Source organism: Anomaloglossus baeobatrachus, chromosome 5, assembly GCF_048569485.1.
Source record: "Anomaloglossus baeobatrachus isolate aAnoBae1 chromosome 5, aAnoBae1.hap1, whole genome shotgun sequence".
NCBI lineage: Eukaryota > Metazoa > Chordata > Amphibia > Anura > Aromobatidae > Anomaloglossus > Anomaloglossus baeobatrachus.
In genome coordinates, this window is record NC_134357.1 from 118,174,682 (window position 1) to 118,189,312 (window position 14,631).

The 14,631-nt window shown below is 51.1% G+C and overlaps 1 protein-coding gene across 2 annotated transcripts in view; it reads left to right on the top strand.

Moving 5' to 3' along the window:
* The window catches only part of HELLS (helicase, lymphoid specific), a 95,015-nt gene that overhangs the window by 64,041 nt on the left and 16,343 nt on the right, over window positions 1-14,631 (top strand). For both annotated transcript variants that reach the window (XM_075348800.1, XM_075348801.1), the window contains exons 16-17: window positions 6,933-7,016; window positions 7,163-7,282. In XM_075348800.1, the coding sequence (XP_075204915.1) occupies window positions 6,933-7,016; window positions 7,163-7,282 (204 nt within the window). The remainder of the gene's footprint in view (window positions 1-6,932; window positions 7,017-7,162; window positions 7,283-14,631) is intronic.

The window sequence follows — 14,631 nt, forward strand, 5'->3', positions numbered from 1 at the left end:
TCGCTCCGGCGCCATTTTATCAGCGTTCTTATGCATGTCTGCATAACCACATTGTGACAGCGATCGGCGCTGGCCATTTCTCTGGGGGTCCGGGCTGTGGGATCTGGAGGGCACAGATGTCCCAATGTCAAACGGTCTGGCAAGCCACAACCTCCGGTTGTGGATCTGCTTATATACTCTGCGTATATACTCTGCTGGGGGTCATTCTGGCTCAGAGCCCCCACTTCAGCAGCATGTCTCACACGAGGAGCAAGGCTGTACTTAATATGTACTGCATGTAGGCTCGTACCGCCTGTACTGAGCACATAACCACATTGTGATGCCTGCTCTAACATGAGGTGCCTCAGCCTGGAGGCTCATCCCCAGTGGTCCCTCCGGCTGCTCCGGCTCCGGGGGCTGAACCCCCGGCTTGGGTAGAATCCTTCTTTCCAAGGGACAGATGTCCCGGACACTGCTGAGCATGCATCAGCCCCCTCCTCAGGGCGCTTCTGCTGCTACGGCTCGCTCAGCAAAGCTCACAGAGGATTCTTCATCTGGCTCAGACCCCGTCCTCCTAAAATGGAGACGCAGGGCTCCCTCTCCTTCCCCGTCCCGCGGCTCTGATTCACAAGCTGACTCGCAGGACAAGGAGGATGCCTTTACTGGGGACTCGGACGCTACCTCCATGTACCCCATTTTTCTGTTCGAAAGTGACGCAGATGCTAGTGATTTGATTGCGTCCATTAATTTTGTACTGGACCTCAATCCGCCTGTATCAGGGGAGCACCCCTCTCTGGCAGAAAAGCATCAGTATACCTTGCCTAAGTGAACAAGGAGTGTGTTCCTTAACCACTCCAGTTTTCAGGCCACTGTGACCAACCCAGAGCCTGTCCTGACAGACGCTTCCCAAAGCGTGGTTCTGATGACCGTTTTCCGTTTCCACCAGAGGTGGTCAAGGAGTGGGCTCATTCACCACAGGTAGACCCTCCGGTGTCTAGACTCGCAGCCCGGAAAGTTGTATCAGTGGCTGATGGCAACTCTCTTAAGGATTCCAACCGCCATCTGTATATGAGGCGGCAGGGGCCTCGTGCTCCCCATCTTTTGCAGCAGTGTGGGCTTTCAAAGCCATCTCTGCTTCTCTAGAGGGGATGCATTCCCTCACCAGGGATTCTATGCCCGAGATGGTTGCCTTAACTTCCAGGCTTCAGCCTTTTCATCCTACGCCATATCTGCCATGCTGGAGGCTCCGCACTGCGGTGGCTTCGGCCAATTCTCTCGCTATCCACAGGATCTTGTGGCTTCGAGTGGAAGGCAGACGCTTCTTCAAAGAAGTACCTTGCTGGGCTCCCATTTGCTGGGCCCAGGCTGTTCGGTGAACAACTGGATGGAATTATTCAGGAAGCTACTGGCGGGAAGAGTACTTCCATGCCACAAACCAAATCTAGGAACCTGTCCAGAGCAGGAACCAGTCGGTTTCGTTCCTTTCGTTCCGCCAACTGGTCGTCCTCTAAGCCCTCGGCCTCGTCCACTAACTCAGCCAAGGACCAAAAACCTAACTGGCGCACAAAGCCGCGTCCTCAGAAGACGCAGGAGCTGCTGCCACTAAGGCAGCCTCCTCTTGACTATCTGGCCGCGCCGGCAACGTCCTTGGTCGGTGGCAGGCTCTCCCGCCTGGCGACATGTGGTTTCAACACGTCTCCGATCAGCGGGTGCGGAATATCATCTCCCACGGCTACAGGATAGAATTCTATCCAGCCCGCCAAACAGATTTTTTTTCTGTCAACTCCCCCCTGCTTCGAGGCCGCTGCCTTCTCTGAGGCTGTGGCATCCTTGCAGGCCAACGGAGTAATTGTACCGGTTCCCGCCTGGGAACGGTTCAGAGGTTTCTACTCAAATCTCTTCCTAGTCCCCTAAAGGGACGGTTCCTTCCGGCCCATCCTGGATCTCAGGCTTCTCAACAAGCATGTTCAGGTGCGGCATTTTCGCATGGAGTCTCTGCGATCAGTCATTGCCTCAATGACCCAAGGAGATTCCTTGCATCCTCGACATTAGAGATGTCTATATGCATGTGCCAATTGCAGTTTCACACCAGCGTTGGCTACGTTTTGCAATCGGAGAGGAACATTTCCGATTCGTGGCTCTTCCCTTCGGGTTAGCCACGGTCCCTCGAGTATTCATCAAGGTCATGGCAGCTGTGGTTGCGGTTCTGCACCTCCAAGGGTTGGAATCCCTTTTCCTGGACGGCTTTCTAGCAAGGCTTCATCCAGTGCAGACTGTCGGTGGAGTGCTTCGCTCACTCTCGCCACTCTAGTCCAATTCGGGTGGCTTGTCTTTTCCCCAAGTCCACTCTGACTCCGACCCAAAAGCTCACGTACCTAGGGATGCAATTCGAGACTCTGCAGGCACTTGTGAAGCTGCCCTTAGTAAAACAGCAGTCCCTTCACTAGCGGTGCACTCTTTGCTGAGGCCCCGCCGTCATTCCATCAGGCACCTAATGCAGGTGCTGGGTCAGATGGTGGCGTCAATGGAAGCGGTTCCCTTGCCCAGTTCCATCTGCGTCCTCTGCAGCTGGACATTCTCCGCTGTTGGGACAGGCTTCCTCCTTGCACTGGTTAGTGGCTCTGTCGCCACAGACCAGGGGCTCCCTTCAGCGGTGGCTTCGGCCCCTCTCTCTTCAGGGACGCTCCTTCCTGGCCCCGTCCTGGGTGATCCTCACCACGGATGCCAGTCTATCCGGCTGGGGAGCAGTATATCTCCACCACAGAGCGCAGGGCACTTGGACTCCGTCCGAATCAGCCCTCTCGATCAATGTGCTGGAAATCAGAGCTGTGCTTCTAGCTCTCTTGGCCTTTCACCAAGTTGGCGGGCAAGCACATTCGAGTCCAGTCAGACAACGCCACAGCGGTTGCCTACATCAACCACCAGGGCGTGACACTCAGCCGCCTGGCAACGTTGGAGGTTCAACGCATCCTTCAGTGGACGGAGGATTCCAGGTCCACCACATCCGTAATCCACAACCCAGGCGTGGAAAACTGGGAGGCAGATTATCTCACCCGTCAAACCGTGGACGGAGGCGAGTGGGCTCTGCATCCGGCAGTGTTTCGGTCAATCTGCCGCACTTGGGGCACTCCGGAAGTGGATCTTCGCTCCCACGATCCTCAGGCCTTGGCAGCAGACGCGCTGGTTCAAGATTGGTCCCAGTTTCGTCTGTCTTGCGTGTTTTCCCCCTCTAGCTCTTGCCCAGAGTCCTGCGCAAGATCAGAATGGAGGGCCGTCGGGTCATTCTCATTGCGCCAGACTGGCCCAGGCGAGCTTGGTACCCTGACCTGCTCCATCTGTCCGTTGAGGTGCTGTGGCATCTCCCGGACCGTCCAGACCTTCTCTCACAAGGTCCGTCTTTCCGCCAGAATTCTGCGGCTCTCAGATTGACGGCGTGGCTCTTGAGTCCTGGATCTTGACGACTTCTGGTATCCCTCCTGAAGTCATCTCCACTATGACTCGGGCTCGGAAGTATTCCTTGGCCAAAATCTATCACAGGACCTGGAGAATTTTCCTGTCCTGGTGTCACCCTTCCGGCCATGCTTCTTGGCCTTTTTCCTTGCCGACCCTCCTGTCCCTTCTACAGTCCGGTTTGCAGCTAGGACTATCCCTCAATTCCCTCAAGGGACAGGTCTCGGCTCTGCCAGTGTTTTGTTCCAGCGGCGTATCGCCCGACTGGCTCAGGTGCACTCCTTCATACAGGGCGCATCTCACATCATGCCGCCTTCCGGCGGTCTTTGGATCCCTGGGACCTTAATCTGGTCCTCACGGCTTCCAGAAACCCCCCCCCCCTTTGAGCCTCTTAGGGAGGTTTCTTTGTCTAGTCTTTCACAGAAAGTGGTCTTTCTAGTGGCCATAACTTCCCTCGGGAGAGTCTCTGATTTGGCTGCACTCTTCGGAGTCACCTTTTTTGGTTTTTCATCAAAACAAAGTGGTTCTCCGTCCAACTCCGGACTTCCTCCCTAAGGTGGTTTCTCCTTCCACCTTAACCAGGACATTTCCCTGCCTTCCTTTTGTCCGGCTCCTGTTCATCGCTTTGAAAAAGCGTTGCATACTCTGGATCTGGTGCGGGCGCTCCGGATCTATGTGTCTCGCACCGCTGTTCTTAGGCGGTGCACCTCTTTTTGTGCTGACCACAGGTCGGCGTAAGGGCCTCTGCTTCTAAGCCGACCCTAGCTTGTTGGATTGGGTCGACCATTTCCGATGCCTACCAGTGTACTCAAGTGCCTCTCCCGCCGGGGATCAAGGCACACTCGACCAGAGCTGTCGGTGCCTCTTGGATTTCGGGCACCAGGCTACGGCTCAGCAGGTCTGTCAGACTGCCACTTGGACTAGTCTGCATGCCTTTTCGAAGCACTACCAAGTGCATGCTCCTGCTTCGGCAGATGCGAGCTTGGGCAGACGCACCCTTCAGGCGGCTGTCGCCCATTTGCTAAGTTAGGTTTCGCCTACTTCCCAGTTTTCTGTTTATTCGCACCCATGGACTGCTTTGAGACGTCCCATGGTCTGGGTCTCCCATAGGAACGATGAAGAAAAAGAGAATTTTGTTTACTTATCGTAAATTCTTTTTCTTATAGTTCCGTATTGGGAGACCCAGCACCCTGCCTGTTGGCAGTTTCTCGTTCCGCGTGTTATCACCGGCTGTTGTTGTAGACAGAGGCTCTGGTTGTTCCGGTTCTTGCTCGATCTCTACTTGTGGGTGGCTACTCCTTCAGCTTTTGCACTAAACTGGCTATATTTGGTTATCCAGGGGGTGTATAAGCTCAGAGGGAGGAGCTACACTTTAGTGTAGTACTTTGTGTGTCCTCCGGAGGCAGAAGCTATACACCCATGGTCTGGGTCTCCCAATACGGAACTATAAGAAAAAGAATTTACGGTAAGTAAACAAAAATTCTCTTATCAGTTATTAGTGCGTTTTTGTCACAAAAAGGCAAGTAAATCCTTATGCCAGCAAAGTGAAAAACCTGGAGTGTAGTGCACATGTTAGGGGTGGTTTTGTTTGTGTGGTGTGTGTGTGGTTTGTGTTTTTGTTTTTTTTTTTTTTTTTTTGTTTTTCTCTTCAGTTTTGTTTCAGAATCTTTTATGTAATGTTGTGTTTTTTCCATGATTTGAAAGCAATGAAAATGCATTCAAAGTGAAATAAAAATCACTTTTTTGCTCTGCACTTTTCATGCTTTGGTTGCAGAAATGTCTGCATCTCTAATGCTCAACATACATAGTTTTAGATTCCCTTGTCTAAAGTCCCCCACCACCGTCACATCCTACCCATTAAAGTTGAAATTATAGTTTAAAGCTTACTCTGTATAATATTACATATATTTGCATCAGAGGTAGTGTCCCTACTTTGTGTGCCCGCACACAGAGCCTGCATCTTTTCCTGCATATGTTGGCTGATCTGATTAGCAGTCATGTGCCTCAAGACCAGGGGTGGATCTGAGATCTGCCCACGCTTGTTAACCAGTTTAACACGTGCTAGCAGGATTGCGCCTAATCTCCTGCTCCGCAGCAGCTCTGTGATGTGATCTTGTGTTGCTGATGTGGTGATATGTCAGCCAGAGATCAGCTGATTACCCCTATGTCTGTCATGATGACCTTCCTGTGATCCTGTGAATGCCAACATTCATAGATCATGATTTCAGCTATACAGAGCGATGCTGATACGCTGCTCTGTATAGCACTGCAGATTACAAGAAGTGAGTTTTAAAAAAATAAAGTTCAAATCGCGTTTTTTTTTTTTTTTTTTTTCCACTGAAAAAATAAAAATGCACATTTGGTATCGCTAATTTCAGAAATGTCCGATATTTATCAATATAAAATTTGATCAGTAACGGGAAAAATTTGGTGTCCCTGCAATATAACAATAAATGTGACTTAAAACATTGAATCTACCCCAAAGATATATGGTATAACTGAAAAAATCAGCTTTAGTTAAAAAAATAAGCCATTTAGCCCCAGACCCAAATACAAAAAATAACACTTCCTTAAGGGAATCTGTCACCAGGTTTTTGCCAACTAATCTGAAAGCATAATGTAGGGGCAGAGATCCTGATTCCAGCACTGTTTCACTTACTGTGCTGCTTAGTGTAAATTTGATGATTATGCTATTTAAACAGTGATTTTATCATTGGAGGACTACTTTTCACGCTGCCGGGTAGTCCAGCATAATCAGGTGCTCTGTATAACTGCTAGATATGAGCAGAGAAAACATTTTATTTTTATCAAAATGACAGCAAACAGATCAGTAAGTGACATCGCTGGAATCAGGGTCTCTGTCTCTAAATTATGCTACTCTCAGATAAGGGAGCAATAACATTGTGATATTACTTTTTAAAGCAAATTGAATACTTGCAGAGTGTCAAAATAAAAAGGTTGACCACTACTTATACAGTGTATGCTTAGGATGGATCATCAATTTCTGATCGGCCAAGGACCGACACCCAGCGCTGACTATCAGCTGTTCTCGATGACAGCAGGTGGCCAGAAATGCTCACTTCCAGAACTGCCCCTCCAAATCAATAGCATTGATGCCTGTTTGTGCATATGGGTTTTCTCCTACACTCCAAAGACATGCCAATTTAGATTGCGTGCTCCAATGAGGACAGTGATGGTCACATCTGTGGGATTTTAATAAGTGAAATAGCAGACGGATGTGCATTGCCTGGCCACGATCAGAAGACCGAGCCGCTCCGGAACTGAGCATTTGTGACCACCTGCTGCCACTGCCGGAACAGTAGCTGATTTGGCTGGGGTCTGGCACCCCCGATCACACATTGAGCTATCCTAAGGATAGGTAATCAATGTTAAAGTAGTGGATAATCTTTTTGTTCTTAAAATTATCGCTAAAAAATTCTCCTCTCTTAAAGCAGTATGATTGGATCTATATTCTACTAATTTAGTTTCTTACTGTACTCCAGATAGATGAACAGCTGATAACAAGTTCAGGAAAATTCTTAGTCCTAGATCGCATGCTGCCAGAGTTAAAGAAAAGAGGACACAAGGTAAAAACCCACACATTTTGATTTCCGTTTTTGTATGATACAATGTTTTGGGGTTTTGTTTTTTTTTTTTATTTTTTTCTCCACTTAATACTGGACTTAATACTGTCATAAAAGCACTTGGACTCATCTTGCTTATTGTCTTTTAGGTCTTGATTTTTTCACAGATGACCTCAATGTTGGATATATTAATGGATTACTGCTACTACAGGAAGTTTACATTTTGCCGGTTGGATGGATCAATGTCCTTTACAGAAAGGGAAGAGAATGTAAGACTTGATGCCATGTTCAGTCGGTTTAGTTTTACCATTGATGAAGATGCCATTCACTAACTATTAAGATGCTTTGTCAGTAAATGATCCTGTTTAAAGGGAACCTGTCATCAGAAATTTAGCTTTAAACCTAAGATTCCCCCTCTGCAGCTCCCGGGCTGCATTCTAGCAATGTTCCTGTACTTTCTTTTTCGCTCCTAATTGGGAGACCCAGACAATTGGGTGTATAGCTACTGCCTCCGGAGGCCGCACAAAGTACTACACTCAAAAGTGTAAGGCCCCTCCCCTTCTGGCTATACACCCCCCCCCCCGTGGGAGCACGGGTCCTTCAGTTTTTTGCTTTGTGCGAAGGTCAGCCCGATCGCGAGGTATTATTTCTTCGGCGCTCCATTGGGAGACCCAGACGATTGGGTGTATAGCACTGCCTCCGGAGGCCACACAAAGCAATTACACTAAAAAGTGTAAGGCCCCTCCCCTTCTGGCTATACACCCCCAGTGGGATCACTGGCTCACCAGTTTTCTGCTTTGTGCGAAGGAGGTCAGACATCCACGCATAGCTCCACTGTTTAGTCAGCAGTAGCTGCTGACTATATCGGATGGAAGAAAAGAGGGCCCATATGGGGCCCCCAGCATGCTCCCTTCTTACCCCACTTGTGGTTTGTAAGGTTGAGGTACCCATTGCGGGTACGGAGGCTGGAGCCCACATGCTGTTTTCCTTCCCCATCCCCTTGAGGGGCTCTGAGGAAGTGGGATCTTACCGGCCTCCAAGCCCTGAGGCCGGGCTCCGTCCACAGACCCATTGAACCTGCTGGATAAGGAGCCGGGGTACCGTTCAGGGACAAGGCCCTGCAACTTTCAGGTACTCTGTGTCCCCGTACAGACAGGCACGCACACGCCAGACTTGCTGGGTGTGTTAGTGCGCCGGGGACAGTAGCGCTCCACGCTGGGGTTTGAGTCACAGCAGCTTAGCTGTGTGGATTCATGTGCTGGGAACTACCGCGCCGGCCACTCTCGGAGCGGCGGCGCGGCTGGGACTTGTAGTGCGCCGGGGACTTAGCGCCGACCGCGCTTTTACGGCGGCGGCGCTTATAAATTTAGTCCCCGGCTTTTGCGGCCTAGCTCCGCTTCGTTCCCGCCCCCTCCCTGTCAATCAGGGAATGGGACAGACGCTGTGCAATCGTCAGCGCCGAGGGCTGGAGCCTTATTTACATGCTCCAGCCCTCTCACTAGGCACAGTGGGACGCAGGTTTCCCGCTTTTGGTCTGAGCACGCCCAGGGCCCGCCCCCCCCTCCACAGGACGCCGGCAGCCATTCCTGCATGCAGTCTGGCTGGAGGACGGACACAGGCTCTGGGAGACCCAGACTAGGGATTTCTGGCGACCACACACCCGCGTTGGCGGGCGGTAAGCAGCACATTAGTGCTGGCCCCACTAGTGCCACAGTGTGTATTGGTGTATTTTTTCCTGTACCAGTTATATATATATATATATATATATATATATATATATATATATATATATATTATATATACTGCACTGTAAGGTCGCTTCTTGGCTGTATACCCCTATATTGCTCTGAGGAGACAGCAACATGTCATCCACAAAACGCAAGGGTGCCAAGGCACGGGCTGTATACACTGCTTGTACAGCATGTGGGGCTAATCTACCAGCAGGCTCCAACGACTCTCATTGTGTGCAATGTTCAGTCCCAGTGGCACTTCGTCAGCCAGAGCATATGGTGGTGGTAGCCCAGGCTGAGACGCCTGTGAACCCTGCCCCGGTGACAGGGACAGAATTTGCAGTCTTTGCTGATAAAATGTCTGTGACTATGACAAAAATCCTGGAGACCTTGCAGTCCAGGCCAGTTGCTCAGACCATGGACACTGCTGTGGCTATGTTCCCAGGTCCCCCTCAGTTGGAACTAATCCGTACTTCAAGGGGGTCCCAGGCATCACAGGCTGAGGGCTCTGACTCTGATGACAGTCCCAGGCCGCCTAAGCGAGCTCGCTGGGAGAGACCCTCCACGTCGTCACGCGGGTCAGGGTCTCAGCGAGAAGGGTCTCTATATGATGAGACAGAGGTGGGTGATCAGGAGTCTGGTCCTGACACCGCACTCAATTTGGATACGCCAGATGGTGACGCCATGGTAAATGACCTTATAGCGGCCATCAATAGGCTGTTGGATATTTCTCCACCAGCCCCTTCAGCAGAGGAGGCAGCTGCCCAGCAGGAGAAATTCCATTTCCTGTATCCCAAGCGAAAATTGAGTACTTTTCTGGACCACTCTGACTTCAGGGAATCAATCCAGAAACACCATGCTTATCCGGACAAGCGTTTTTCCAAACGTATGAAGGATACACGTTATCCCTTTCCCCCTGACGTGGTCAAACGCTGGACCCAGTGTCCAAAAGTGGACCCTCCAATATCCAGGCTTGCAGCTAGATCCTTAGTTGCAGTGGAGGATGGGGCTTCACTTAAAGATGCCAATGACAGACAGATGGACCTTTGGTTGAAATCTGTCTATGAAGCTATTGGCGCGTCGTTTGCTCCAGCATTCGCGGCCGTGTGGGTGCTCCAAGCTATTTCAGCTGGTCTGGCACAGGTGGACTCTATCATACGTCCAGCAGTGCCGCGAGTAGCGTCCCTAACCTCGCAAATGTCTGCGTTTGCGACTTACGCTATCAATGCGGTACTAGACTCTACGAGCCGTACCTCAATGGCATCCGCCAACTCTGTAGTTTTGCGCAGAGCCTTGTGGTTAAAAGAATGGAAAGCAGATTCTGCTTCTAAAAAATGTTTAACCAGCTTGCCATTATCTGGAGACAGACTGTTTGGTGAGCAATTGGCGGAAATCATTAAACAGTCCAAAGGTAAGGACTCTTCCTTACCCCAGCCCAGATCAAGCAAACCTCAACAGAGGAAGTGGCAGTCAAAGTTTCGGTCCTTTCGAGGCTCGGGCAAGCCCCAATTCTCCTCGTCCAAAGGGGCTCAGAAAGAGCAAAGGAGCTCTGATTCCTGGCGGACTCACTCACGCCCCAAGAAAGCAACCGGAGGTACCGCTTCCAAGGCGGCTGCCTCATGACTTTCGGCCGCCTCCCTCCGCATCCTCGGTCGGTGGCAGGCTCTCCCGCTTTTGCGACATTTGGCTGCCACAGGTCAAAGACCGGTGGGTAACAGACATTTTGTCTCACGGGTACAGGATAGAGTTCAGTTCTCGTCCTCCGCCTCGGTTCTTCAGAACTTCCCCACATCCCGACCGAGCAGATGCCCTTCTGCAGGCGGTGCATTCTCTAAGAGCAGAAGGAGTGGTGGTCCCTGTTCCTCTTCGGGAACAAGGACAAGGTTTTTACTCCAATCTCTTTGTGGTGCCAAAAAAGGACGGCTCATTCCGTCCTGTTCTGGACCTAAAACTGCTCAACAAGCATGTGAACGCCAGGCGGTTCCGGATGGAATCCCTCCGCTCAGTCATTGCCTCAATGTCTCAAGGAGATTTCCTAGCATCAATAGACATCAAAGATGCTTATCTCCACGTGCCGATTGCTACAGAGCACCAACGCTTTCTACGCTTCGTGATAGGAGACGACCATCTTCAGTTCGTAGCTCTGCCATTTGGTCTGGCGACAGCCCCACGGGTTTTCACCAAGGTCATGGCAGCAGTGGTAGCAGTCTTGCACTCTCAGGGACACTCGGTGATCCCTTACTTGGACGATCTACTTGTCAAGGCACCCTCTCAGGAGGCATGCCAACTCAGCCTGAACGTTGCACTGGAGACTCTCCAGAGGTTCGGGTGGATCATCAACTTCTCAAAGTCAAATCTGTTACCGACCCAATCACTGACGTATCTTGGCATGGAGTTTCATACTCTCTCAGCGATAGTGAAACTTCCGCTGGACAAGCAGCGGTCACTACAGACTGGGGTGCAGGCTCTCCTTCAAAGTCAGTCGCACTCCTTAAGACGCCTCATGCACTTCCTCGGGAAGATGGTGGCGGCAATGGAGGCGGTTCCGTTTGCGCAGTTTCATCTGCGCCCACTTCAATGGGACATTCTCCGCCAATGGGACGGGAAGTCAACATCCCTGGACAGGAAAGTCTCCCTTTCCCAGACGGCCAAGGACTCTCTCTGCAGTGGTGGCTTCTTCCCACCTCATTATCACAGGGAAGATCCTTCCTACCCCCATCCTGGGCGGTGGTCACGACAGACGCAAGTCTGTCAGGGTGGGGAGCAGTTTTTCTCCACCACAGGGCTCAGGGTACGTGGACCCAGCAGGAGTCCACCCTTCAGATCAATGTTCTGGAAATCAGAGCAGTGTATCTTGCCCTACTAGCCTTCCAGCAGTGGCTGGAAGGAAGGCGGATCCGAATTCAGTCGGACAACTCCACAGCGGTGGCATACATCAACCACCAAGGGGGGACACGCAGTCGGCAAGCCTTCCAGGAAGTCCGGCGGATTCTGATGTGGGTGGAAGCCACGGCCTCCACCATATCCGCAGTTCACATCCCCGGCGTAGAAAACTGGGAAGCAGACTTCCTCAGTCGCCAGGGCATGGACGCAGGGGAATGGTCTCTTCACCCGGACGTGTTTCAGGAAATCTGTCGCCGCTGGGGAAGGCCGGACGTCGACTTAATGGCGTCCCGGCACAACAACAAGGTCCCAACCTTCATGGCACGGTCTCGCGATCACAGAGCTCTGGCGGCAGACGCCTTAGTGCAAGATTGGTAGCAGTTCCGGCTCCCTTATGTGTTTCCACCTCTGGCACTCTTGCCCAGGGTGCTACGCAAGATCAGATCCGACTGCAGCCGCGTCATACTCGTCGCCCCAGACTGGCCAAGGAGGGCGTGGTATCCGGATCTGTGGCATCTCACGGTCGGCCAACCGTGGGCACTACCAGACCGACCAGACGTTCTGTCCCAAGGGCCGTTTTTCCATCGGAATTCTGCGGCCCTGAACCTGACTGTGTGGCCATTGAGTCCTGGATCCTAGCGTCTTCAGGATTATCCCAAGGGGTCGTTGCCACCATGAGACAGGCTAGGAAGCCCACGTCCGCTAAGATCTACCACAGAACGTGGAGGATATTCTTATCCTGGTGCTCTGCTCAGGGAGTGTCTCCCTGGCCATTTGCATTGCCTACATTTCTTTCTTTCCTGCAATCTGGGTTAGAAAAAGGTTTGTCGCTCGGCTCCCTTAAAGGGCAAGTCTCGGCGCTATCCGTCTTTTTTCAGAAGCGTCTAGCACGACTTTCTAAGGTACGCACGTTCCTGCAGGGGGTTTGTCATATCGTACCCCCGTACAAGCGGCCGTTAGATCCATGGGATCTGAACAGGGTACTGGTTGCCCTCCAGAAGCCGCCCTTCGAGCCTCTGAGGGAGGTTTCACTTTCTAGACTATCACAGAAAGTGGCTTTTCTGGTAGCGATCACATCTCTTCGGAGAGTGTCTGAGCTAGCAGCGCTGTCATCCAAGGCTCCCTTCCTGGTCTTCCACCAGGACAAGGTAGTGCTGCGCCCCATTCAGGAGTTTCTCCCGAAGGTGGTATCCTCTTTTCATCTTAATCAGGATATCTCTTTGCCTTCTTTTTGTCCTCATGCAGTTCATCGCTATGAGAAGGATTTACATTTGTTAGATCTGGTGAGAGCACTCAGAATCTACATTTCCCGCACGGCGCCCCTGCGCCGTTCGGATGCACTCTTTGTCCTTGTCGCTGGTAAGCGCAAAGGGTCGCAGGCTTCCAAGGCCACCCTGGCTCGATGGATCAAAGAACCAATTCTTGAAGCCTACCGTTCTGCTGGGCTTCCGGTTCCATCAGGGCTGAAGGCCCATTCTACCAGAGCCGTGGGTGCGTCCTGGGCATTACGACACCAGGCTACGGCTCAACAGGTGTGCCAGGCAGCTACCTGGTCGAGTCTGCACACTTTCACCAAACATTATCAGGTGCATACCTATGCTTCGGCGGACGCCAGCCTAGGTAGAAGAGTCCTGCAGGCGGCAGTTGCCTCCCCGTAGGGGAGGGCTGTCTTTGCAGCTCTAACATGAGGTATTTCTTTACCCACCCAGGGACAGCTTTTGGACGTCCCAATCGTCTGGGTCTCCCAATGGAGCGCCGAAGAAGAAGGGAATTTTGTTACTTACCGTAAATTCCTTTTCTTCTAGCTCCTATTGGGAGACCCAGCACCCGCCCTGTTGTCCTTCGGGATTTTTGGTTGTTTTTCGGGTACACATGTTGTTCATGTTGAATGGTTTTCAGTTCTCCGACGTTACTTCGGAGTGAATTTGTTTAAACCAGTTATTGGCTTTCCTCCTTCTTGCTTTTGCACTAAAACTGGTGAGCCAGTGATCCCACTGGGGGTGTATAGCCAGAAGGGGAGGGGCCTTACACTTTTTAGTGTAATTGCTTTGTGTGGCCTCCGGAGGCAGTGCTATACACCCAATCGTCTGGGTCTCCCAATAAGAGCTAGAAGAAAAGGAATTTACGGTAAGTAACAAAATTCCCTTCATTTTACCCACCCAGGGACTGCTTTTGGACGTCCCAATTGTCTGGGTCTCCCAATTAGGAGCGAAAAAGAAGGGAATTTTGTTTACTTACCGTAAATTCCTTTTCTTCTAGCTCCAATTGGGAGACCCAGCACCCGCCCTGTTTTTCTGAGGGTATTTGTTTTTCGGGTGCACATGTTGTTCATGTTAATAACTTACGTTCTCCGATATTGTTTATCGGATTGAATTTGTTTTTGAAACAGTTATTGGCTTTCCTCCTTCTTGCTTTTGCACTAAAACTGAAGGACCCGTGCTCCCACGGGGGGGTGTATAGCCAGAAGGGGAGGGGCCTTACACTTTTGAGTGTAGTACTTTGTGCGGCCTCCGGAGGCAGTAGCTATACACCCAATTGTCTGGGTCTCCCAATTGGAGCTAGAAGAAAAGGAATTTACGGTAAGTAAACAAAATTCCCTTCTTTTGTGCCCCCTTTTAAACCAAATTAAACACTTTATAAAGTTGTACCTTTTTTTTTTTTTTTTTTTTTTTTTTTTTTTTGTCTGCAATTCTTGTAAATTCTCCATGTGGGCGGGCCATGTGGTGTCTGTTACTGTCCGTCCTTCTGGTTTACGCCGTCCCCCATTGCTTCATTTCATAGATCAGGACGCCGCCCACAGCTCCTGAGGTCCCGTGCACGCGAGGACTGCTGGTGACGTGGTCGCAGGCACAATATTATGGGCGGCGCTGTGAATGCATCACAAGTGCCCGCCCATAATACCGTGGCCGCGCTCTCCCCTTTGCCTCCTGCGTTCTGCGCAAGTGCTGGCCAAATGATCCGACGTCACCTTCTTCCCATCCTGCCCTGCAGCAGGAAATAGATGG